Raw genomic sequence first — 27,863 nt, 5'->3', positions numbered from 1 at the left:
ACCACGTAGGTAATTTAGCGCATATGAAGAGCGAGATTTTTCTTCCGCAGTAGCCAAGCGCAACCCAGATACTTGGCAATTCCACAGACAATAGTGAGGGACGAGGTGTCTGTTTGTAGAATGCGTAACACAATGCGGTAGTCACGACTACCCAGCATTCTGCACCACTAATGTAAACATTTGTGGAATTCTATGGTGGATTCAAAATGTAAAGGATACTTCAGGCGTCCAATGGGCGCTGGAGGGAGTTCACCCAAACAAGACAATGGCTGAAGGGGGAGGCCTACAGCTCCTCTCTATGTATTGTTGTTGTGTTTACATGAGTTGTGATAGTTAAATACGTCTGAAACAGACCTTAGACTAGGCCTGGGCGAAGCACTACGCTACGCTCGCGTAGTTTGCGAAGTTCGCGCTACTTCGCACTACGCGAACTGCACGTAGCACAGTGCGAACACGCGTAGCGTAGTGTTGCGTAGTGCTGCGGTCATTTTTTGCTTGCTCGCGGTCCTGAACGTCAAGTTGGCGACCGCGAGCAAGCAAAATGACATCCCGGCGAGACTTTTTCCTTGTTCGCGATCAGCAACATCAAGTTGGCGATCGCGAGCATGGAAAATAAACCTCCCGGCGAGATTCCCAACGCGAGGAGGTCAGGTTTCTCATTGCGAGGAGTCGCGTATGCTCGCGACCGCTCGCGATGAGAAACTACCAGTTCGCGTTGAGAAAGCTGCCGCTCGAGTAAAAATCTACTCGAGCAGCAGAAAACTACAGCTCGCACTGTGCAAGATGCCATTTTCAATGATTGCACAGTGCCGGTTGCTTGTCCGCACTGTGCAATCATTGAAAACAACATCTTGCACAGTGCGAACATGTTACTACGCAGTTCGCGAAGTGCTACGCGTAGCTCGCGTAGTGCGAACTTCACTTTGCGTAGCTTCGCGAAGTGCTACTTCGCGAACTACGCCCACCCTTACCTTAGACACACGTCCTTCCTACAACCCTCTCCGCTAACTCTCCTGTGTCCCTTTACATGCACCCTCCAGCCTAGGTCATGACGTGCTCAGAGTAGCAGAGTAGTAACGAGGTGTCGTTAGGCCTGGTTGCAGTTCTTAACATCTCCTCTCGTTCCATAACAGGGCTTTTTTCCAATCCTGGAGTCACCGTGACACACCGAGGCCTTTAAACTTCTGGCCACGGAGCACGAACGCAATTGTTTTTTTTACATTGGTGTGATATCAAATCAGTAAAAAAACAAAAACATACTAGTAGAATTACCGGCCTCACTCTGGCAAATTGCAAAAGCAAATAACCAGCATTTTTTACTCCTACTTTGACCTAAATGAACGCATTTTGCATTCAGCCTCCGAGTTGAAATTTACTGAAAACAAACGCTATTGAACGTGGCTGCTTCGTATTTCGTAAGAATAATTAATCATCCAAGAATGTGCATGCTTATTTGTAATTATATATTTTATGCATGCTACATTATGCATCTGCTGTTCCGCGCGATTTCCTGACTGCTTGGCATATTTCGCTATTCAATCGCACATCTTCAAACCATTAATTGAACAGAAGTTAACTGGTATCTGGCCATACCTTTTTACAGCCAATGGCATTGGCGTTCCTTTTTCGCGAGCTGCAATAAAAAGTAAACGTTGCTTACCATTAGGGAAGGATCCAATGGCGGTCGACGGGACACCGGCATAAATCCCACGGAAGCCCCCTGCGTGGGAAAATCCTTGTGGGCTCTGGAGTCGCGTTTTGAAAGTGTCCAGCGGGAATAACAACAAGTCAACACAAACCCCGGCTATGCCTCCTGCCTAAAGAAAGACAAAAATAGAAGCTGGGCAAATATCACCAAGTTCAGTTTCAATATAAAGCAATACAAGGGTAAATAAATCAATATTACACGTCTTAACGTTTGCTGATCTGCTTAGGAACGAAAACCAAAAAACAGTGGTATTTGCAATTTATGGCAGGGACAGCAATTCATACCTTTTACAACAACCGTGCACTTTAACTCGCTCACCAAATGCAATGCTTGGACTGCCCAACATTTCAACTAATCAACACAATGTAATTAAATAACAACACATACCAAACAAACAAATAATACTACATTCATAGTCATCCATTTCATAGTGTTAAGAGTAATATGATATAAATCAATTTTTTTTAAAGATTTAAGATGATTGCAATGGCACCTGCCACATCAAGGGTAATGTCAATTTAATTGTATTTGGTATTGCGGGTTAAGGTTTGCATGGCTGTTGTGCGAGTTATAAAATGTGGTCCTAACCACAACTTGCGAACTTAAGCGATTTTTTGCTCATAATAAGTAACCCTAACTACACATTTTTTTTCAGTGAATTTTTGAGTTATTTTTAAATCTACGCTTAGTCATTATAGCAAAAGATACACACAATTTTATTGTAACTTTTGTGTTTTTTCAGTGAGTAGGGTCTCACATCCAGATGGGGTCTGTAATTCCAGTTACCTGCCTCATTGGGTTACCTTGGAACTTGTAAGGAGGCTCTCAGCTGAAAAATAAACAACCCGTTTTCTCCATCTAGTGTTTCTCCCATCTCCAACAGAGGCTTGTTCAATTTAGTCTTTTATTAATAAACATCTCACACTTGGGTGCCGCTAATGCTTTAAAGAAGTGTGGGAAATTGTACAACATGATATGATGTTAAGTGGCACATCTGGAGTTAAAATGGGCCAGATTAATACAATCAAAATGCGGGTCATGAATGGGGTGCGCGCTCTGTGTCATAGTGAGAGAGTGTGAGACAGGGAGTGTATGAGAGAGAGAGTGAGTGAGTGTGAGTGAGTGAGTGAGTGAGTGTCCTTCATTCAAATGTGTGTGTGCTGCGGCCTTTAAGCAATTAGAAGTTACCCACAAAGAAAAGAACCAACACAATCTTGTTTTATATTTATTATCCAAGAGGTGCTCTGCTGCTACCTACCAGTGACTCTGTAATCGATAACATAATTTCTCTTTTCATCTATCAAGCGGCTTAGCATGAATTGATTTACGCTTCATGCTCCATCAGCAACCTTATCAGATCAAAATAAAATGGATCAGGTTTAATCTGACCATCCAATAAAACATTAATCAAAAGTCGCTAATTGCATCTTTGGATTCTCAGACTTCATGAATTTAAATAGCCTCAAAGAAAGGACATCGAAAATGGGAGAATATGCAGCGTCACTGCACGCGCTGGTCTTCGACTGTCGCCTCAAAACACATGCAATCACTGTGTAACAACAGCATGCTGCTGGATGGCTCCCACATCAAAAATATATCTAAGTGTCGAGAATGCATAAATGTGGTATGAATGCGTTGGGATCTGAGCAACTCTTACACCACAGTAAAAATGGTGGCATGTGAGGATTAAGTCAACAATAGTTTATCTGGATAACACATTGAAAAACACTTGGAAGATGCTACAAAAATAAATGTAAAATACACTTTAGGTCATTACCTATGCAATTTTCAACCAATTACTTATGTTATTTTGTTATTCTCCAACAAAAGAGAAACCGAGATAACATGAGTAAGTTTTTCCCACTGTTCCATCTTTTTAAATTCCCAACACCCATAGTTTACACACGGACATCTTCTCGATTCCTAGACTTCCAGGCATAGTCCCTTGGCCTCTTTACTCTAACCCTCCTAATCCTAGCTATATCAAGTTTTTGGAAGCAAACTGCAATGCATTTTTAACTTTCTGTAAAATGTAGGTGTTTATCTCCACAGGAAGCAAGTTCCATGAGAAGTTCTCCTTGTACTTCCAGAGCATCAAAAGCCACAGCAATCTTGCATGAAGAAGTATAATTGCTGGAAATGTGGTTTGGGACTAGTAATAGCAAATAAAATATCACTGACGACGGCTACCTACTAAAACTAAACAATGGAGTATGCATCCTTGTGCATTGCTCACAAACTCTAGTCTTCTCGGCCTCCTTTCTGCTCGTCTGCCAACCACAGTGCACTGCTTTCTCAGATGCTCTTCTAGATTCTATTTCAGAAATCAAAAATTGACCACCCAAATCCGTGCATCTTGTGTGCCCTCAATCTCTCATTTAACAGAGCTGCAAACTACTGCACTGCTCCTCACTAACTTTGAAGCTCTTGGACCTCTACCAACTAGTCATTAGACCCACTCAAACTACAGGCCATACTTTTGAGGCAATTATAGGACTAGTCTCAGTGGCAGAAAGCATACCCTTCAGCTGGAGTGATCATCATCTTCAACCTCTACATGGCCGTCACACCCCTCATTATCCGGCCTCCTACACAAATACACTTAAAGGTCATGAAAGGGCCTCAACCTAGGCTTCTATCAGTCAGAGCAATCTGCTCGACCAGTGGACGCTCTCATAGCTGGCAAGTTAACCCACCAAAGGCTATCCAACACTTTAGACAAAGTGGTTGTCATCAAAGCCTCATGAAATCAGCAATACCACTGGAGTCTTTGAAAGACTCTTGAAATCATTCACTTAATGAAAAGTTACAAATATTTACGATGCTCCACCAATCAGAAGCTAAGATTTCATGTTTATTTTTTTTATTTTTTAGGCCAACACATTTTTTTTTTTTTTTAAACACGCACATTTTTAGAAATTTTTGAAAAATGCCTTGACAAAAATTCCCGAAACAAACAATACGATGCATTTTAGTCAGCAGTTTTTGAGCACAAAAGTATTTTCAATACTTAGGTAGTGCTGGAATAGCCGCAAAATGTCATAATATCCACCAAATAGGTATCCTTTGCCGTTAAAATGCATCTGCATATATCCAGTATATACCATCAAATGGGAAAAAGTAACATCTTACGCCACATCAGATCAATGATGTTGTCTATGATGCCGTCAGCAGTGTCCTATGTGAGAAGTCATGAACAGTACAAGGGGAATTTGGGTCTTTTTCTGTTTTCGGTGAAACCTTAATGACACTCAAACTAAAGTTTTGTGCAAGATTTTATTTTAGGTTGCTTAATATATCTACTTGGAAGAGGCCACTATTGTACCAGGGTAACAAGCGTGTACAGTCCCAGGCCCAGCTCTCTCCGTCCGGTTGCATCGCTCGTGCGACTGTCTTCTCACTGCTTCTCGCTCGTTTTCTGAGTGCTTTCTGCTTGCTTTTCCCTTGTTCTCCCTGCGTTCTTCTTGCTTTTGCCCCCATTATTGAGTGCCTTCGCCTTGCTTTTCCCTCATTCTTACTGCTTTCTCCTTGCTTTTTCCCACGTTTTTGAGTGCCTTCTACTTGCTTTCACTGTTTTCTCCTTGCTTTTTCCCCAGTTTTTTGAGTGCCTTCTCCTTGCTTTCCCCACGTTTTCAATCTTTCTCCTTGTTTTTCCCTCATTGCCACTCCTGCCTAACCCCACCCACGAAACTTTGTAATAAAAAAACGTATGTAAAGAGAAGCTGTTAAACCGAGGACTATAATGTGTATACACGCTCACAACAGACACAGTTTCCTTTTTAGTGTGTCCCTTTTACACGTCTCAGGTGCCATTAGGTCCTTTATATACACTTCTGGCAGAGACATGTCATGCCTTAAACGGAAGGCTTATTACAATTCCATGTTTACTCATCCCGCTTACTATGCCCATTAAACTCTCACTGAGGGGCTTTACGCACTTTACACACCAGATATACACCCTAGTAGAGCATCTTTTTTTCAAACATGACATTGTTATCCAAATGCTCTGCTTAAACTCTCTTGACACTTATGTGCCCGACATCCACACCACTCATATGCACGTGCCACTCTTCTCACGTACACGTCCAGCACTCACACTATGGTCACTGTAATACTTGAGGTCCTTGTAACCCATCCACATATATGCTTGATGTGTATGTGCTTTCAGTAGGATCACATTCTTTTATGACATCACATATAATGCACTGTGCAAGTCCATGAGCAGTGCCCGGCAGAGGAGTAGGAGGGTGCATGGCTATCTTAGCTGAAGCACTTTAGAAGGTTGACATTTTAGGTGCACCACCGCTACAGATTTTTTCAGCCAAGTCGTATATTCACTAGTAGATAACTAGTAGATAACCTTCAATCAGCCACAACTTTTTTGTGAATGTCATTTGTAATGACACATCATGATAAATCTAAACAAAAAAAAAGTGTTAATGTCAAGAATGTGTTTTGTACTAAAATTATTTGCAAAATTAGAAAGCTATTGTTAAAGGACTCACATGTCCACAATAAGATACAAGGACAACCTTAACTCCCTCCTCACTCCCAACCAGGATTCATTGCTTGTGCCACATTTGACTATCCAGTGGGTTTCATATTTTGACATGGCGCACCTCATCAAAAAGTATCTAAGTAATCAATGGGTTATGTGACCACGCATGCAAGTCTGAACTAAAGCTACTCTCCAACTGCAATGATACAACATGTAAGCAGGAAGTAATTTCTTCAAACATATCAGCACGGTAAGTGTATTTAGTGGTGCCCTTATAAAACGAAAATCAATTACTCAAATAAAATGTGGAATGCAATAGTGTTAAATGATTTAGGCTCGGACATTATTTACCATATTGTGAAGGTCTGGATTCCTGGGTGACGCTGATGTTAATTTCTTGGCACGAAGTAAATACCTGCTGCTTGGAATGCCTCTTTGGGATCCAGATTGAAAAAAGATAAAAGATGTATGGGAGCAGCCTAAAGAATACTTCAGTATTTTGAGGGGGAAAAACTGAAGTCCAGAAAAAAAGAAAACCTTCAAGAATTCAGGCAGAGCAGCCGGTCTAGAAAACTGGAGAAATGCTGAGCCAGAGGGGGGTGGGAGGTCTTGCCAACCGCAAGAAAAAAAAAAGTGATGTTGCCCGGCCCGCCATGATGATTTGCACCAACGCCTCTGCTTAATTCCTTAGTTCCAAAACAAACTTCCCGCCTTCTGCAGCAGGACGTGACGTCACACGCTGGGCGGCGCCAGGTATGGCTTTATCTGACTGTGGCCCCCCTGGCTGTGATGTTAGTAGCCTTTGCGCAGCCGCACTACTGTGTGGGAGCTGAGAGCACTTAGGATACATTGTAGCAGCCAGTGAGCTGCCTAGCAGCAGCCTTAGCTCAACTACAGCACCAAGCCGGCAGGAGCAGCGTCGCTAGCTGCCACACTCATAATATTACCGTTTTAGGCAGCGCTTCGCTGACGCTCAGGCACTATGCTAATGCGTGACAATACATTTCAGTGCGGTGATGCTGATCACCACACTGAAATGTGTTAGAGTCACGCCTGATGCGTGATTCTTGGCAGGACTGCCAATACCAAGTCGTTCATTCGACCTCCTTTTCTATGGCGATATCAAATATGACCTTGAAGAGGAAGTGGACAAAACAGGAAAGATCTCCTCAATAACTGTTTGAGAAGAGCCCAATCTAAATAATAGGATTTTTTCTAAACCCAATTTAAAATCAAGCGTAGAAAAATAAAATATTGATAGCAAGAAACAGGAGCCAGTTTCTGCCACAGAATGTTCTAGAACTACCAAACACAGGCAAGCACCTATGAGTGACCAGGGGCCTTAGCAAGCAACACTGCATCAGATGATGACAGGAACATGCCTTCCAAAGCATCTCTGCTTCGGCTCTGTATCCGACTGAAGAAAGGCACATCCAAACCTCAGAAGCGAACTGCTGATGAGAAGTCATCTCCACGACAGGGCTGCCCCAAAGAGAAAACCAGAGTGTAGTACAAACAGCCCGTGAAAATCCCATAAAGGAGGGAAAGGAACAAGACTCTGTAGCAGGAAGGACTCACTTCGGGTATATTGTAGTAGAAAGGGTTCTGGATGTAACTTTCCACCTCCCCAAGATGACCTGGTTTATGGGCTGATTCTGTTTTTTTTTTAAAATCAAACAAGGACCATGGAATATTTGAGGCTGGCTCCAAAGATCTGTCAGATGGAGAAAGCCCTTTCAATCTACTAGAAAGTGCAACCTGTTCTATGGAAAAGGTAATCAAAAATGTAATTCACTTCATCTTCTTACTGATCATTGATTAAAAGAGGAGGACTTTTTCCTTTTAGATCGGACTTGAAGAAAAAACCTAAAAAACGGATGAATCCTTCAACTAGCTGGTAGTTTTAACCTAATCCTTAAAGGATTTCTTTTTTTTTAACCTTTTTTTATTATTGCTTTTAAATTTACAATGATACAAAACATGACAAGCATGCTATACACAGCACAGTAAAATAAAGAAAAGAACAAAAGAGGAAAGAGACTGCAAAACACATCATCAGCCATCAAACCAATCCTTGAAAGGGGCCCAGATTCTAGCCCCGAACTCCCGCATTTCCTCCCCCCTTAACAGAAAAACAGAGGACTCCAAGTTATATAACGCTAACATCCTAGCTCTCCAATTAAAAAAAGTTGGAGCTTCCGGGCTAATCCACTGTGATGTAATGCATAGTCGAATCATTGCCATTGCTAGAAAAAGAAAAGCAGCCGTATAACTAGAGCCCCCAATAGACCCATTGCCATCACAACCCATTATCACAAGTTCAGGGGAAATTTTAAACTGAATCTTTAACATCACATTGATAAATTGCTCGATCTCATGCATAAATAACCCCAACTTAGGACACACATAAAACATCCGCAGCCTGAAATCCACATCTAGCGCATCTATCGCCCTTCTTCCCCCCCAATTTGCAATCTTAGCAGGTGTATAATATAAGTCAAACATCGCCATATAACATTGGGTCTGTAAACTGCCTGAAACTGAAATCAGACTTGCTAGCTGTAGCGTGACCCTAATATCGACCCCTGTCCTACCAAATTTCCCATCCCACTTCAGATCCTGCGAGTCCAGATCGTCCGGTAAACAGGATAGAAGATACTGATAGATCAAGCCTATTCTCACTTTCTTACGACCCATTTCTATTATAGTTATATTCCCAAATTTACTAATCATCGCATTCCGGGGTTTTCCCAGAAAACTTGTAATCTGAAGATATTTAAAGAAATCATGGGTATGTAATTTGTACTTCTCCTTAAGAAAACAAAAAGTAGATATTTCCCCTCCCGAGCACAAATCCCCAATAACCTGCATTCCATGTAACTGCCATCTTAGAATGACTTGATCCTGGAAAATTGATGGTAGCATTCCAGCAGCGGAAAAGGGCGTATAGGAGTTAATATTTGCGATTGCACACCTGCGGCGAATCTTCCGCCAAATCCTAAATGCCGCGTAGATCACTTTGAATCTTGTCTTTTTAAAATAACTAGGTTCTAGTATCTTCACTAGAATACCCTTAGCGGCGTCCCCCAGACCTATTTCATAAATAGTGGGTCTATTTGCTAAAGGGACATCTGCCCTACCCCCTACAAGAAGGATTCCAAAATGTTGCAGCATAGCTGACCAGTAATACATTAGCAGATTTGGGACCGCCCAACCCCCTCGGGCTCTTGGGAGGCACATCAATTTAGCTGCTCTCCGTGCTCGACGATACCCCCAGAGAAATCTCGAACCAGCCCTCTCGGCGCTATTCAAAGACGCTAAAGAAAATTCTAACGGAATAGTTCTGAACAGATATAATAATTTCGGCAAGACTAACATTTTGAGAATATTGCAGCGACCATATATGGAGAGATGCAGGTGATCCAATCTTCCGAGCTTCAAATTGATAGATTTGACCACTGCGAGTATATTAATATCAGGGATATCTGATACAGAAGCAGAAATTTTAACCCCCAAATAAGTTGCTACCGTAGTGATGAGGATGTCTGAGGGGCACATAAAAGCTGAGTGGAGAATCTGCGTCTTATCGACATTGAGCTTATATCCTGACAATAAGTCAAATTGATGTGCCAGATTTATTATAGTTGTAAAAGTCATAGAGGCATCCCTTGTTAAAATGACAATGTCATCAGCGTATGCCAGCATCTTGTAATCTGTACCATTAACAGTAACCGGCAAAATTGTTTAATCTTCTTGAATTTTCATAAGATACGGGTCGATGTACAAAGCAAAAAGCAACCGCGAACATGGACAGCCTTGTCTTATACCCCTACCGATATTAAATAAAGAAGTTTCCAGCCCAGAAATACGAATCGATGCATGTGGGGAAATATACAATGCTTGCACCGCCTGTATAAATTCGGGGCAGAACCCCTTTCAGCGGAGCACTGCCCAGAGAAACCCCCAGGAGACCCTATCAAACGCCTTCTCGGCGTCCAATAGGATCACCCCGAAGGGAGATTCAGTGGCCTGTGCCCAATCTAGAAAAGCGAGAACCCGCCTTACATGGTCAGATGTGTCCCTACCAGGAATGAAACCATGTTGCCTAAGAGACACTAAAGGGGTAATTACCGTAACAAGCCTAGTAGCTATAATCTTTGAGTAAATTTTACTGTCCGTATTGATTAATGAAATAGGACGATAAGATGACGGATTCTGGGCCGGTTTACCTTTCTTTTGAAAAAGTACAATAGTTGTTTGCCTCCAAGATGCAGGTATAATGCCCCTCTGAGCTTCCCTTAAAACTAGTAATAAATCCTGTTGTATTACTTGAGCAAAGGTCTTGTAAAATTCTAGAGGAATAGCATCCGGTCCAGAGGCCTTACCATTAGCCAGCGATTTAATAGCCAATTCAACCTCTTCCCAAGTGATAGGGGTTGAGAGAATTTCATTCTGACCATTTGTAATTCTAGTGGTATCCATATCCTGAAAAAAACCATCAATCATAGAATCAACAGGAGCAATGACTTCATCTTCCTTATATAGCTGAGAATAAAATTTTGCAAAAACTTCCAAAACCCCCTCCTGAGTAGCCAGCACCTGACCTTGCTGATCCAGAACACTAACAATTCTATTTGCCACACTTCTTTGCTGAAGCCGTTTGGCAAGAACTCTGCCACAGTTCTCACCAAATTCAAACATCGTCTTAGACACTAGTATGCAAGTTGGTGATGATGGTAGTGGCTTAATTAAAGAGATGGAAGCTGCGGACAAATTTTATTCTATGTCGGATCACTCAGGCTCAGGCTCTTCAGAAGATGAGGAGCTTGGAAAAGATTGGACCGATGATGATAGTGACTTAATAGACTGGCAAGGAACGCAAAAACCCGAACTTTTACCTGGTGGTGAAGGTACGGTGCGAAAATCTGTAAGGCATAAATCATGTGGTCAAGGAGGGCTGGCGCTAAGTAAGGCATCTGGGTTAGCAGAGTCAGCCGGATCAATGGTATGGGACTACTCATTCTCTACACAGTCTGGCCCTACTACCGATGTTCCTAAACCAAATGATGGCGCTCAAGAACCACCGGTGGAAATAACGCTATCCACTATCTATCAGACTATGATGGCCCATAGAGAGGAGGCGCGTCAAGAGAGTTCTAGGACGCAGGGAGCATGCCGAAAGATGCAGAACTCTATTCGGAGAGTTGTCAAAACATGCTCAGAAATAGTCTCAAGAACGGCATTGGACGAGGAAAGGATCCCTGCCCTGGAGGACGACTTGGCACTGCAAAAGGGCCTCACAGACATGGCTAAGGCACAAAGGGACGATGTGGTATGGAAGCTAACAGACTTGGAAAATAGGGCCAGGAGGAACAACCTAAGAATCTTAGGTATTCCGGAAGGGAAAGAGGGCTCCGACCCTAGGCAGTTTGTTATAGAGCTTTTCGCAGAAGCATTCCCAGATTTAAAGCAATGGGACTGGCAGCGGGAGGTTCAGAGGGCACATCGCTTCCCCTTTAAGATGCAGAAAAAGGGGCTAGCTATAGACAAACCGCGGGCCATACTGATTTGCTTAAATAATTTTTTAGCTAGAGAAAGTGTTTATGAGCTTGCAAGACCAGATAGGAAGAGGGCTGGAAAAGGTTGTGAATTCTTCGTCAGGCCAGATTTTGTCGGGCAACAGTTGAGCGGAGGTGGCAGCTCCGCCAGCTGATAGCGGCATTCCAAGCAAAAGGAGCTCAAGCTTTTTTGCTTTTTCCATCAAAATTAAAAACAATATCAGGGCCAGACCAGATTCTTCCTATCCGAGGTCCAGGCGAAAGAATATTTAAACGCTTTGTAGGTTCATGTTGACTGCTTAGGTTTCCTACTGTTGGTGGTTGATATCCTTACTCTTTTCTCAGTGTGTATATCTTTCTATCAAGGGGGCGGTGGTTCTATTTGGTGGTGGGATCCAGGGGGGTATGGGGTTCAGCCTGTTCATAACCATCATTAGGACTCAGGTCCTGTTGCCTCCTAAGGGGGGTGTAGTTCAGGGTAGAGGGCGGGTATGGGGGGGGGACTGGATGGGGGGTAGATCCAGTCGTGAGGGTGGAGGGGGGGGTGGGGTTTGGTGTTTGGGTTTTGGTGGTTTTTCAAGCATGACAAGCATAATGTTAGGGCTGTGGACGATGGTGATAATATGAATAAAAAAGATGGTATTGTTGTAGCAGTATATTGGAACACTTACATTGTCTGGAATACTTACATTGTCTAAATGATGCAGGGTAGGTTGCGTATAGCTACTTGGAATATCTGTGGCCTGAATGCTGGAAAGAAACGTGCACTTTTATCCAAAGTTTTGCAACCTATGCAACTTGATATCTTATGTCTACAAGAGACGCATGTCCCATGGGGTAAGCGGGAATGTCTGAAATTTCCGGGTTTTGATTTAGTAGCCTGTACGAAGCAATCCTCAACGATTAGAGGTGTGGCTACATTGTTAAGGTGCGGGGCAGGTGTCTGTAGAAGGATTAAAGTGGACGGAGCGGGAAGGTGGGCATTAGCTGAAATTTCGATTTGTAATGATCTTATCACGATTTGTTCCATCTATACCTCAAATTTAGACGATCCGTCGATCATGAAATGTTTAAACATCGAATTAGTATCCTGGCCGCACCCAATGATTTTCTGTGGCGATTTGAATATCCATATGCCAGCTAATTGGAACTTGGTGGGCAATGTAAAGTATCAGGGTAGGAAGCCAAGGGTTTTTCATGCCCTCCAGGCGTTAATTTCTGAACATGGGCTTGCCGATGTTTGGAACTGGCATAATAAAATGGAAGACGGTTTTACATATTATTCTGCTCCCTATAATAAAATGGTGCGGCTAGATTAGATCTTTATGTCAGATCAATTGGTAGGGGAGGCCTCGGTTGAGGTTTATCCTAGAACTTTATCAGACCACAATGCTGTGATTATGGAGTGCCCTCGGGTAAGAGGGACCAAAGTCCCAAGACCATGGACCTTTGAAAAAAAACTACTTTTGGATCAGCTTTATCAGGACCATATGGTCAAATGGATAGAAGAATTGTTCAGTTTTAATCGGGACTCGGCGGCGGATGGGGTAGTTTGGGACACATTTAAAGCCGCTGTCCGGGAAGAGCTTTGCGGCTTACAGGTGGAAAATCATTCAGGCTCAGATAAAGGACCGCTTAGAGCAACTATGTCAAGAATTCCTGTCATGCGAGGGGAGGAAAACGGTAACCAGCGTAAACGGACTACATCTCCCCGGAGGCTTAGCGGTTGAGAGGTTATGTAAACAGGAGAGCTGTTACATAACTCTAGGAAAACACGCCCTTATGTAAACAGGAGAGCTGTTACATAACTCAAGGGAAAACACGCCCTTATGTAAACAGGAGAGCTGTTACATAACTCAAGGGAAAACACGCCCTTATGTAAACAGGAGAGCTGTTACATAACTCAAGGAAAACACGCCCTATAAAGGGAGGAACCGGGAGGTACAACGCTGTCGGATATTGTGTTTACACCGACGTACCTGCTTCGTGAAGAGCAGTGTTCCGGAGTGGTGCTCCAGTAAGGCAAGAACGGAGGTAGGTCGAGTCGTTACTCCCTGGGCCGTGTCTTGCCCCATCATCACCTGTGAAGGACCCGGAAGCTCTACCGGTCAACCATTGAGCTTCGCTTTTTGACTCGGCTGAGTCAAAGCGCAGTGGCGCTTTTGCTGGTTGGAGTCGTAACTCCCAGCCCGACCAGAGATACAGGGACTGCCAGCTGTAACGCACACCAGGAGGTGTTTGCCGCGTTACAGACTCGGAAGTCCACAGGATCGATCGAGCGGCTGCTCTCGGTTCAGTCTTCTTGCTTTTGATTGGGGTATCGGTGACGCATCACCAGGAGGTGACTCCGCGTCCCGGTGCAGTCTGAGGAAGAGGTTGAGCGGCTGCTCCCTTCAGGTAGAGACCCCGGCTGGGTGTTTCCCTGACTCCTCGATTCTCCCCAACACTCTTCGTGCCCCTCACAGCCTACCGATTGGCATTGTCGGCCATTTCATTTCTGCCCTCTGTTGGCATACGCCGGGATCGGCGTATATGCAGAGGACGGTTAGGACCATCCGTGCTGTGGGCTGGTAACGTACTTAGCCTGGAGGATTCCAGTGACTATAACTTTTGTTTATTCGTTGTATTGTTTTTGACTTCATTAAAATAACTAACCCTTCACAAGTGGTTGCGTCCTCATTATCGTGTCTGTTAAACGATCCTGAGACGTTCAGGGCGTTACAAAATATCCGACCGTAATAACACTAACTGTCTCCCGGTCGATAACAGACATGGCAACACTTGATGATGTGCTGGCTGCTTTAGCGACCGTGCAAGTTGAAGTGGCTGCCTCTAGGCAAGAAACAGCCGATGTAAAAGCCAGACTGGATGCTATCCAATTGGACCCGCTCACGCCCAGCACCTCCCTCACGAACCAGACCCCTGCGGTAGTAGTGGAAATGCCGGTAGCCATCCCCTTGGCAACACCAGAGAGGTACAGTGGGGATCCTAACACAGTGCAGGTATTCCTCACACAAGTGGCGCTACATTTATCGTGCAAACCAAAGGCGTTCCCCACGAGTCAGGCTCGTGTGGCTTTCCTTATTTCCTATTTGGCTGGAAACGCGGCACAATGGGCCGTACCTCTGGTGAGCAGGGACGACCCCATCTTATGTGATTGGGGTGCTTTTCGCGAGGAATTCCTGAAGGTATTCGACAGAAGGGCTGACTCGTACACGGCGGACCGTGAAATGCTTGAGTTGAGACAGGGATCCAACGACCTGGTGCAGTATCTCAACGCGTTCCGAAGGCTGGTTGCGGAAACCAAGTGGCCTGTTGCTAAACAGACGGCGCTCTTCCATCACGGGCTGTGCGATGAGCTCAAGGACGCCGTGGCTCATATTGACCCTCAACCCAAGACATGTGAGGGCCTTATCAACCTGGTATTACGGCTGGAACATAGGCTAAGTGAAAGAAAGGGGGATTATGGGAGAAAAGGAAAATCCCTTCCATCCTATGTGACGGTGGGAAGTCCTGAAACTTCCACCATATCCAAGGGAGAACCCATGGACATCGGCGCAATACGAGCGAGCCTCACAGCCACGGAGAAAGAGTCACGCCGTAAACAAGGATTGTGCCTATATTGTTGCAAAAAAGGCCACTACGTACGTGAATGCCCTGCCAAACCGAAGACGTCACGTTATCGGGCCAACCGGTCGGTAACAGCCGTGGTGGACATACCGGCGGAAAACTAGAGGACTCCCAGACCAAAGAAGGGGCATCTCGGAGTCACTCATCCATCCCTTCACTTTCCAACTCGGTCACTAAGGGACAACGACACCTGTTTCTCACGGTGCACGTGGGAGTGCATGACCAGTGGATACCCGTTGTGGCCATGGTGGATTCAGGGGCCACTGGCATGTTTATGGACCACAACGAGGCATGCAGGCTAGGGCTAGTGCTTCTTCCCAAAGCTGTACCCGAAGACGTCTATGCTGTAGACGGAAGGCGATTGGTGACGGGGCCCATCGGGCAGCACACGGGGGTCCTTCCGATGAGATATGGGAGGGACCATTTGGAACAAATCGATTTTAACATCATCCGAGCGCCCCAATATGGCGTCATATTGGGATTGCCGTGGCTACAGAAACACAACCCCTCTGTGGATTGGCCAACACATCGCATCGAAATGACGTCACCGTATTGCATCCTGCATTGTGGAATAAGAACGGAATCCCTTGACGCAGATGAGAGCGGGAGTCAGACGGTGGCGACAGCGGCAGAAAAAGATGTGGCTCTCCCCCAGGCTTATCACAGTTTTGAGGATGTATTTGATGAGGTGAAGGCGGAAGTGCTACCACCACATAGACAGTTTGACTGCCAGATCGACCTGGTGCCAGGGGCCAGCGTTCCCAGCGGCAGGCTGTATGCCCTGACGGAGCCTGAAAACGTGCATCTCCGGGGGTACCTGGATAAACTCCTCAAGCTAGGATTCATCCGCCCGTCCAAGTCTCCGGCCGCCTCGCCACTCTTCTTCATCCCGAAGGCTAATGGGGAGCTGAGAGCCTGTGTGGACTTTAGGGCATTGAATGCGATAACCATAAAAAATCGGTACCCCTTGCCTCTCATCAGTGTACTTCTGGAACAGGTCAAGAAAGCTCGTATCTACACCAAGTTGGATTTGAAAGGGGCATACCATCTGGTGCGCATGAGGGACGGAGACGAGTGGAAGACCGCCTTTAAGACCAGGTTCGGCCTTTTTGAGTACCTCGTCATGCCGTTCGGTCTGTGCAACGCCCCGGCAGCCTTTCAGTACTTTTTGAATGAGGTATTCAGAGAGGAGTTGGATATCTACGTGGTCGTATATATCGACGACATCCTCATCTATTCGTCCAGTGTGGAGGAGCACGTACACCACGTCAAAGCTGTGCTCCAAAAGCTGAGGGAAAACATGCTGTTTTGTAAACTCAGCAAGTGTGACTTCCACGTCACATCCGTGGAATTCCTCGGAGTGATGCTGAGTCCAGAAGGACAGGAGATGGCAGAACGAAAGATCAAGGCGGTGAAAGAATGGCCGGTGCCCCAAAGCGTGAAGGACGTCCAAAGTTTCATTGGCTTCGCCAACTTTTACAGGCGGTTTATAGATGGATTTTCAGGATTGGTGGCCCCAATCACACAGCTACTGAGGAAGTCCAAGGAGTTTGTCTGGTCCCCTGAAGCGAACAAAGCCTTTGAGGCCCTGAAAAGCGCCTTTGGTAAGGCGCCGGTGTTGGCTCACCCCGATCCGGATCTCCCCTACGTGGTGGAAGCGGACGCATCGGATGTGGCGCTGGGGGCTATCTTGTCCCAACGCAACCACGACACAGGGGTGCTTCATCCCGTTGCGTACATGTCCCGCAAACTCAACGACGCCGAACGCAACTACCATATTGCGGAGAAGGAGCTTCTCGCAATCAAGGACGCCTTCACCGAATGGAGGCATTGGTTGATGGGGGCAAGACATGTGGTATCGGTGTACACGGACCATCGGAACCTACAGTTCATGACGGCCACAAGACACCTTTCTCCCAGGCAGCTGCGGTGGATGATCTTCTTTGCGGGGTTCGACTTCCGCATCACATATCGGCCGGGGACGGAAAACCGGAAGGCGGACGCCCTGTCCCGTCAATCTGCAGTTAAGGAACCATTGCCTGCGACCGAGCGTTCCATCATTTCCCCGAGGATGGTATTGGGGGTTATCCAACCGGATACTTTCCTGAGGGGAATAAAGAGAGGGATCAGGTCATTCGCATGGCGGAGGTGGCTCCTCAGTCACAGAGAATGGCAGCTGAAGGACGGGATACCCCTGAAGGGCAGGTGCCTGTTGATACCCACGCCTAGGCTAAGGAAACAAGCATTCATCTGGTGCCATGACTCTCCATGCGCAGGTCATTTGGGCTTTGAAAAAACGGTGGCTAGAATGGGACGGCATTTCTGGTGGCCAACCATGAGAGTGGATGTCAGGAGGTGGGGACAGGAGTGTCCTACGTGTGCTACCATGAAGGCCGACCATGGCCGAACCCAAGGGCTCTTACATCCACTTCCGACCCCGGATAGACCATGGGATAGCATATCACTGGACTTCGTGGTGGGCCTACCGGTAGACCAGGGGATGACGGCAATACTGGTGGTGGTGGATTACTTGACGAAAATGGGGCACTTCATCCCCTGCAAGAGAGTCCCTACGGCCGGGGAATTGGCGTCACTACTCCTAAAGAATGTAGTACGACTGCATGGATTACCTGGGGTGATCGTGTCGGACCGGGGGTCGCAGTTTACTGCGCAATTCTGGAAGACTTGGTGCACTGCGCTGCATGTTAAGACCGCCCTGTCCACCAGCTTCCACCCTCAAACGGACGGCCAAACCGAGCGCCTGAACCAAACGCTCAAACAGTATCTGCGATGTTTTGTGGACCAGGGCAGGGAAGAATGGGTTGACTTGCTATGGGTTGCAGAGATAGCCTATAACAACGCCACTCACAGCTCCACACAGTCATCTCCGTTCTATAGCAACTATGGCCAACATCCCAGGTTCTTGCCATTTCTACATCCGTTCAGAGAGGACAGGATTCCCGCCACAGCGGACAGGGTGGCACACATAAAAGACACGTTGATGCGCTCAAGGGCTGTCCTAATAGAGGCCAAGAGACGATACAAGGCTGCGGCCGACAGGAAGAGAAGGCCCGGGCCACTGTACCGCACTGGAGACTACGTCTGGATATCCACAAGAAACATGAGGTTTCGAAAGAACAGTGTGTTCCATCCCAAGTACATGGGCCCCTATCGCATTACCAAGTGTATGGGTCCTGTGAACGTGAAGGTGTGCTTGCCCCAGTCATTGCGGATACACCCTGTCTTTCATGTATCATTGCTCAAACCAGCACCCTCCAAGCCGTCTGGGACACCTAGGCCGGTATGCGTGGAGTCGGAGGTGGAGTATGAAGTGTCGGGCATACGGGCGTCCAAATGGCGCAGGGGGAAGCTGTGGTACCTGGTTGCGTGGAAAGGCTATGGCCCGGAGGAGCAATCATGGGAACCGGCTGAAGGGGTTCATGCTCCGCGCTTGGTCTCCTTGTTCCATTGGCGTTTTCCTGCCAGCGCTGGACCCGTGGGGAGCCGCTGAGAGGGAGGATGTACTGTCAAGAATTCCTGTCATGCGAGGGGAGGAAAACGGTAACCAGCGTAAACGGACTACATCTCCCAGGAGGCTTAGCGGTTGAGAGGTTATGTAAACAGGAGAGCTGTTACATAACTCTAGGAAAACACGCCCTTATGTAAACAGGAGAGCTGTTACATAACTCAAGGGAAAACACGCCCTTATGTAAACAGGAGAGCTGTTACATAACTCAAGGGAAAACACGCCCTTATGTAAACAGGAGAGCTGTTACATAACTCAAGGAAAACACGCCCTATAAAGGGAGGAACCGGGAGGTACAACGCTGTCGGATATTGTGTTTACACCGACGTACCTGCTTCGTGAAGAGCAGTGTTCCGGAGTGGTGCTCCAGTAAGGCAAGAACGGAGGTAGGTCGAGTCGTTACTCCCTGGGCCGTGTCTTGCCCCATCATCACCTGTGAAGGACCCGGAAGCTCTACCGGTCAACCATTGAGCTTCGCTTTTTGACTCGGCTGAGTCAAAGCGCAGTGGCGCTTTTGCTGGTTGGAGTCGTAACTCCCAGCCCGACCAGAGATACAGGGACTGCCAGCTGTAACGCACACCAGGAGGTGTTTGCCGCGTTACAGACTCGGAAGTCCACAGGATCGATCGAGCGGCTGCTCTCGGTTCAGTCTTCTTGCTTTTGATTGGGGTATCGGTGACGCATCACCAGGAGGTGACTCCGCGTCCCGGTGCAGTCTGAGGAAGAGGTTGAGCGGCTGCTCCCTTCAGGTAGAGACCCCGGCTGGGTGTTTCCCTGACTCCTCGATTCTCCCCAACACTCTTCGTGCCCCTCACAGCCTACCGATTGGCATTGTCGGCCATTTCATTTCTGCCCTCTGTTGGCATACGCCGGGATCGGCGTATATGCAGAGGACGGTTAGGACCATCCGTGCTGTGGGCTGGTAACGTACTTAGCCTGGAGGATTCCAGTGACTATAACTTTTGTTTATTCGTTGTATTGTTTTTGACTTCATTAAAATAACTAACCCTTCACAAGTGGTTGCGTCCTCATTATCGTGTCTGTTAAACGATCCTGAGACGTTCAGGGCGTTACAAACTACGGGTTGCTGAGATGGCATTGATACAGAACATTAAGGAAGGTCTGAATTGTGACCAAAGTCAACAGCTGGTGGCCAAGGTTAAATCAAAGGTACTGGAATACTTTGGTAAGGACCTTGCCGCTAAATATATTCCTTAAAGGATTTCTAATGCGAGTGATTAGAAAAAAGGACCACAGAATTTATCTTGTGTTTCTGCAAAAACGTCTATATAATAAGACTTTTTGGGGAAACTAAAGAACTTGAGCCACCCTTTCCAGCGAAGAAGGAACCTTAAGATGTGAAGCACATTGTTTTATATAAATCTTTTTTTAATGTATTTATTGCCATTTTCATACAAAGAAAACAACACTCACATGGTTATATAGTGATGCATGGCTGGCTAAACGATTAGCTAAATAGAGACCAAAGGCAAGAGGTCATGTTACAATGATATAAAGTGCAGGTTAGTTGTCAATAACATGTAGGAGATACTCATTTATCATCATAGTACAAAGTACACATCATTGGGCGCCATGTATACATCTGTGGTGGAGGGGTCTATCTTTCTCCCAGTGTTCGCAGGAGGTAACATATGAGATAATTCCTCATTGGTGCCCAGATATCTCAGCGGATGTGACTGGATAAGCTGCTGCTCAAAATATTGTTCAGTGCACTCAAAAGAAAGAGTGGCATTTTCCAGCCAATCTCCAGTCTTGGTGGGGTTTGGGGGGGCACTCAGCCATCATCGGGCGTTTTTTTGCCAATAGGAGTCGTACACCAATTAACCTTCTTGTCGATTGTGGGAGTTGTTAAGTGTATCCCAGAAGTACGAGCAAAGGGGGTATTGCTCCAAAGGGGACCCAGCCTTCTCCACGATGATGCTGAGGACTTCTCCCCGGTATGTTCTAGAGGGTGGGCAGTCCCGTGCTAGGTGGAAGAAACTGCAAAAACAACAATTGATGGACAGAATGCAAAACAATGTCATACATTCACCCCAGGTAGAAGGAACTGGCAGGGTCAATTGAGCATCATATACATTTTGCAGGTTTCTCCGGTTCAAGTTTGAATAGGTAATGCAGGGAGCAGTACAGCGTGTGTTGGAATTTGAATTGAAGTAATTTGCATCCGAAATTCATACAAAGTATGAAACAAGCTATGGTATTGTTATAAACAGCTTCCCATAGGACGCCTGTATCGTTTACACGAGATTCTAAATCTGTTAATTCACTGCTGTGACTTTGCAACAGTTGATGACAAAACTTGTTACCCACTGTTGCTACATCACAAAGGCCTTCCAGGCAAGACTTACTGGGCTCTCTGAAAGCCTGTCAGCACAGTGCTGATTGTCTGCTTTGAGTGAACGCAGAAAGCACAGGGAGAAGAGGCCATGTTATGTTTCTCCCCTTGTGTAGTAATTGAAAGCAGCGGCAGATGAATTTGGGGGGGGGGGGGGGGGGACATGCAGAACATAAAATCTTAGTTGAGTAAATAGCTCTCGCTGTCTATTTGATGTCACTCAGAACCCCTAAGAGAAAAACATTCCCATAATTCACTAATACTCACCTATAATTCTTTACATTCATAATGCGATGTGTGTAAAGATTTGTTCTGAAAAACATGTTTGCAGAGAAACAGTGAGACACACTATCGAATTGCAGCTCTTGTAAAGGGCTGCAGACCAATGTCGAGTTACCAAAGCACTCGGAGTACTAAAGAGAAATTAGGAGAGCAGAGGCACCACCAAGCACATCACTACTTTTGAGCTAAACCTTTAAAAATACATTTGTTCAGTGTAAAAACATGATTAAAAACCTTTTATAATAATGTACAATTATATCTGTTACCACGCAGACAACACCCAGCAACAGAGTAACTAAGTAAAACATAAACTCTGGAAGAAATATTTGCCTAAGAAACTGCCGCCACCAACTATGATCTTGGATGGCAGACAACTTAATTCTTCTCAACCTACAAAAGATGGAATTCCTACTCCAGTCGACATGCAGTAAGAGAAAGCTTGATCCTTCGTTCTCTGCCTCTCCACCTGACTTATGAAAACGAACTAACCCTTTTAAATCCCTTTGGGAAACATCAAACACATCTGTTCACATGATTCCTCGCCTAGCAATTCGTTAAACGAACTCTGTCCTCCGATGGACTCGTCTTCACCCACCTACAATGGTCTTTCTCGTGTTGTTAATGACTTAGGGACAATGGTTCACTATAGCCTTATAGCCCGCCGTAGCGGGCTATACCGGCTATTAAAGGCCCGCTGCAGCGTTAAAGGCCCGAGCCAAAGGCCTGGCATAATACTAGACAGTACCTAGAGGCAGGACGAATACTGAAAACCGATACTTCACAAAAAATAGCAGATTCTTGTTCAATGTAAGTCTTATAAGGGCAAAAAGCAGGGTTAAAATTGTAAGGCCTAATAATTTAAGAATATGGACTCTCAAGCTAATGACTTCATTATTTTATGCACATGCACTTTAGGTTTAATGGTGCTAAAAGGAAATTCAAGCACCCGTCTTGTTTCAAACCATTGTAATCTGTGTTAATCATGTGCGAATATCACCTAGAGTTATAATGGATTTTGAGCCCATATGGTGCAATGGTCACTTATATCTAATTGATTATGTAAATGAATTTCAGACATTTTTCTATGCCTAGTTTTAATTATTTATATATTTTATATTGTTACTTTTGCGGCCAGGAAATCGAATTTATATTCTTGAACGATAGCCCTTAACACAATGAAATATCACTAAATACAGGCGAAGCTGCTATACTTGTATATTCATATTTAAATAATTGTATAAAAATCTTTTTACGATGCACCTTTTATGGTTTATGTGAACCGAAATAAAGATATTGAATTAAATCGAATAGCCTAAATGATATAACCAGTCACCCATGTTCATTGTAAAGTGCTCAAACACTCTCTTGGCTCATGGAGTGCTGTATAATTGTGCCAACAAATAAATACACATATGTGTGTGTGTTATATTTATACATGTGTAGATACATACATTTTTGCAGGAAGTCCTCTTTCATTTTGAAATACCTTACCCATAAATCATATATGCAATTTGAAAGAACCTTTCTTTGAAATCTAGGCGGCGAATGACTGCCTTAATGTGATAGGTGGCCAGAACTCTGGGACATATTACCACAGTGTCAAGAAAACTGACTCTTAAACTTTGGAAAATATCCAAAGGAAAACAGCACATACATCAACTTGATATATATGATGAAGACTGAAAAACTGTTCGAATTTTCACCCTGTATTTCTATATTTATATTTACTATACTATTCGTAAATAGAAAGAGAATTGAAACCTAACCCTCCGTGGAATTGTAGCTTGTGCATTCTTAAAATATTTGTGAGCGTCTTCTGCCATCTAGTGGGCAAAATGATGAAGCGCAGATTGCGAAAGCAAAAATATCCATTTGTAGTACTATGGAAGTTGGAGTATCAATTTTGCAAAAATCTCAATTGTGTTTTTTCTGAGAAACAGCAGTATGAGATGTATCTAGTATGTCAGAGCAGCCGACCTTGGAACTAGGAAACCGGGTTCATGGCCCAGTTTGGTTCACCATCCTGTAAATCTAGGCAAGTCACTTAACCTTTTAAACACAAAAGACAACTGGATTGTTCAGATATGTTTCTTTGTAGAGGCCTGGTAATAGACTATTTGTCAGAGAAGGTCTCCAAGGTAACCTCTAGAGTATTCAAAGATATTGGAAAAGATGCCTCACTCACTTATCATGACATGCTTCATCATTAGCGCCTATCCACACCCTGGTAGGGTCCCTTAACCTCTCTGTGACTCAAAAAATCATGCGTATTGTAATCTGGTGCTCGTGTAAAATGCTCCAATACATACACAGCATCATTTTAGAACAAGTAAACAGGATACATTTTAAAGAATAAATCGGGAGAATGGATTTTTCCAATTGATTAATACTGAGACAGACGCAATTTCAGGCCTCAGACAGCTAAAAAAAAGTAATTTGGGGCTTAAAAAAATCGAGAGTCTCCCACCTGAGTCAGATCAATTGGCATGTATACTAATGCCATTGGGCCAAGTGTGCGTTATATAAAAATGCAAAAAAATACATAAATGGAATGGTACACGAGGTCAGTGTGAAGATGGCACTAGTGAGCAGTGGGTGTACAAGAAACTAGCAGAAGGTACTCACTGTATAAGGAGTTGGCACAGGCGGATAGTGTGAGGCCAGGGCACAAGTGGACAGCAAGAGGAGCTGTCACCTGTGGATAATGTGAAAGGGAGCACAGGTGGTTAAGGTCTGGGGCACTGCATATAACTGATGCTGGCAAGCAATGCAATCTGCATACCTGCCTACTCACATGGTGCCACAGTGTGACACACGATATCGGCTCCCATCACACGGTCACCCGGTGAGGAGCTGATATTACACTGTGGCAGGGAAAAAGAGCTGAAAACCACTGTCAATCGTGGTCTTCCAGCTCATTGAAGAGGCTTTGAACTGCTGGGTCCATTAAGGGGTGTGAAAACACCACAGGCCATCGGCACCAGCCTCAGCAAACTTTTCTTTTTTGGGGCGGGGGGGGGGGGGTTCATAATTGCCTCCTAGCTACTTCTCTGCACGAGGCCCCACCCCCTTCAAGGCCCCGCCCTCTCCTCACACTGAGATTGTTCTTAAAGTTGGCAGGTATGAATCTGCAGGCACTGATCGGGCTGTCAGCGAGTGCCCATACGGAAGCTTACGGAGATGGTATTACGAGGAGCCAACAATGCTGGGCAGTAGGAGGAGCAAGCATCAGCTGGCAGTGTGAGACTTTGGCTCTCGGCTACAAAATGGCAGCGAAGCAACATAATGACAACACAATACCGAAAGGGCTCTTTTGGACAGCCCCTTTGAGCTTTTGGCTACTGTGGTTCAGATGGCTTTAAGCACTGGCTAACAGACGTCCATCAGCTGTGGTTTCACTCCACCGCGCAACCTAATCCAGAGGGCCCACACTCTCCGTATGCTCTAGCCCCACTCGTCAGTTGCCCCCTGGTGTCATCTCATCTATCTCCAGCCCGCTTTTTAGGTCTCGCCTGAGACAGCGCTTTAGCGCTGCTCTCGCGAGAGCTTTTGTAAATGGGGGATCTGGAAGTGCAAACGAGTGCTTTCAGGCCTCCAAATACAGTGCATGTGCGCCGGGCGCGCGCACCATTTGGCAGTCTGCACACCGTTTGCTTTCACTTTCGCGGGCCGCACGACCGCTTTGATGTGATCGCGATCACTTTCACACAGTGCATGTGCGCCAGGCGCGCGCACCATTTGGCAGCCTGCGTGTACATTTCGCGGGCGCTTTGATGTTCTCAGTGAGCCGCGTGGCCACTGCGAACATCAAAGCGCCCGCGAAATGTACACGCCATTTGCCACCCCCTCCCTTATCCCACTTCCTGCTTGTATTTCCATTTCTCTAGTTCATCGTTCTCTACTTAACTTCTCGCCGCCAGTTTCTTCCTGAGCACCTTTCCATCCTCTTTTCCGTCCCCTGCTCCCCGCATCTCTTCTTTCTTTTATTCGCTCCTCTTCTCTCCTTTCCTTTCTTCTCCCCGCGGCTCTTCCTTCTTTCCTCTTCTCTCATTTCCTTTATTCTCCCGCTTCTCTTTTCCTTCTTTCTCCGCGCATCTCTTCCTTCTCTCCACCTATTTCCTTTCCTATCCCTGCGTCTTTTCTTTCTCTCCGCTTCACTTCCTTTTCTCCTCTTCTCTTAGTTTCTCTCCTTTCCTTCCCCGCGCCTCTTCCTTCTCCCTGCTTCTCTCGTTTACTTCCTTCTCCCTGCGTCTTTTCCTTCTCTCCGCTTCTCTTCACTTCCTTATCTTCTCTCTTCACTTATCTCCTCTCCTTTCCTTCCTTCTCCCCGCTTCTCTTCTTTCCTTCTCTCCACCACACTGGCCACGCACCCCCTTACCTTCCCATCGCCTCCCTTTCTCCTCACCCACATTCTGCCTTGCTCTCGCATCTTCTCTTCCTCCCACCCTCCGTTCCTCTCTCCACCGTCTCCCTTTCTTCCTGTTGATTCTCTCCCGTTCCATCCCTCCCTAGTTTTTATTGGCTACATTGTGTTCCTTTACTTCGTCGATTTTCTTCTCCTCCCCTCCCTCCTTTGTTTACTTGCGTGTGTGTATAGCGCCGAACAGACCCACCTAGACAAGGAGTGCTTTACGTAAAGACGTCTTTTCTCGCTACTATGATAGCATTTCGATCTCTTCGCAGGCCCTGGCTGTGGTCACGGGTCGGACACACGTGAATGGGTCCATCTCGTCCTTGCCGGCTCCTTACTCTACTGTGGGATTTAGGGTGCCGTGTAAGAGTTGGGATACACCTCCCAAGACTTTGCAGCTTCCAAGTCTGGAAATCTTTCGATTTGGGTCGGGGTCGGGGTATTGCTCTGGGTCGCCTTATATTTCAGAGAGGAGTGTTTGGGACCTGCCAGTTTCATCCGTCACTGGGCCTCGGTGCGGAAACTGTAGGTTACAGCTTGAAGATAACGAGAAGTACTTTGAGCTGTTTTAGGTCTGGCCCAAGAGTCTACTGCGATGCACATTATCTTACAGTGGGCCCAGACCGCACCCATGCCTTACTATTGGTTTGTCACTCTCATTTGCCTAGTTCGTATTCATTAGCTTTGTGGGCTTTCCTTCTTCATGTGTTTGTCCCGCCCATGGAGCACGGATGCATTACCATGTTGTTCCACTGCTTGCTTTTTCAGGCGTTACGTTATTTTTGTTTAGAGTTTGTTTGTCTTCCCACAGTGTCGCTTGTCTGCTCCCCCTGCCCCCGAGCTTATTGTTCCTCTAGCGCGCCCATGTGCTTTGCCCCAACTCTTCCTACATTGCCTTTGCGCCAGTCTGCTTTCTCTCTGCCAGCTCCTTGTTGCTCTTTTTCACCCATTTGATCCCCCCACCTACACCTCCGTGGTGCTTCCCCACTCTCTTTAACAAGCATTTGCAATGCAATAGGTCTCGCAGTTACACGAGTTAAAGCTATTGGCATTGTAAATGACAATGCCAATAGGCATTGTTATTTGCAATGTCAATAGCTCAAACTCGCGTAAATGCGAGACCTAATGCATTGCAAATGCTTGTTTTTTATGTTATTCTTGTCTTTGAAGGGCCCAACGGCTGCACGGTGCTATGGAGCTACTTGCTTTCCTGTGTCACTTTATTTTTAATTTACCTACCCATTTTGGAATCGTAACGAAAAAGAGTCTAAATAGCTGCTGGTGTGTCACAGCACAAATATGATTATGCAACATATGCATGCGTACACACTACAGCAATCTTGGAATGGCTTTTCGAATAAGGGAAAAAACTGAAATCAATGGCCCTAATAAAAAAAAAAAACAGAATAAGCTGCAATAGAAAAGCCAAAATGATGACACTAGACTTAAATGTGAGACCTACTGGCATCGCCAATGAATATTTCAGTTTGTCATCCTTGAAATGAGTTAGATGGCCTGCCTTTTCAAGATAGTGTCACTATAATTTTTGGAAGAATTATGTAAAATTATAAGAAATGCAAATCTATCATTTTATCTATATTTTAGACTCCAATGTATCCTTGCTCCCATTTCGGCTGTGGGAACACGTATTAAACTAAATAAAAATGTGCAAGCAACACAACCATGAACAGCAGCCACTCGTGTTCTGCTTGCTGTCGTTCCTGTGCTCCTGCAATAGAATTTTTGATTTTAAACTGGACAGATTTGAAATAATGTGACATGGTATAATGGCGTGATGTTTGGACGGTAACAAGCGCAACACAAAATGCTGAAGATTATGCCAGTCTTACAAAAATGTTGCCCGGGCCTAGTCCCTATGCTCCAAGAAGATGCT

General features: G+C 45.5%; 1 protein-coding gene across 3 annotated transcripts in view; it reads right to left on the bottom strand.

The window, feature by feature from the left end:
• SLC25A26 (solute carrier family 25 member 26) overlaps positions 1–27,863 on the bottom strand; it is an 842,602-nt gene that overhangs the window by 703,321 nt on the left and 111,418 nt on the right. For all 3 annotated transcript variants that reach the window (XR_014968508.1, XM_085624764.1, XM_085624765.1), the window contains exon 2: positions 1,661–1,817. Coding sequence is in view for 2 of the 3 variants with exons in the window: in XM_085624764.1 (XP_085480890.1) it covers positions 1,661–1,817 (157 nt within the window). In the remaining variant the exon portion in view is untranslated. The remainder of the gene's footprint in view (positions 1–1,660; positions 1,818–27,863) is intronic.

This window comes from Triturus cristatus, chromosome 9 (genome assembly GCF_964204655.1).
Source record: "Triturus cristatus chromosome 9, aTriCri1.1, whole genome shotgun sequence".
In the NCBI taxonomy this organism is placed as follows: Eukaryota; Metazoa; Chordata; class Amphibia; order Caudata; family Salamandridae; genus Triturus; species Triturus cristatus.
The sequence above is the reverse complement of the archived record's forward strand: the minus strand, read 5'-3'. Positions and strand labels throughout refer to the sequence as shown.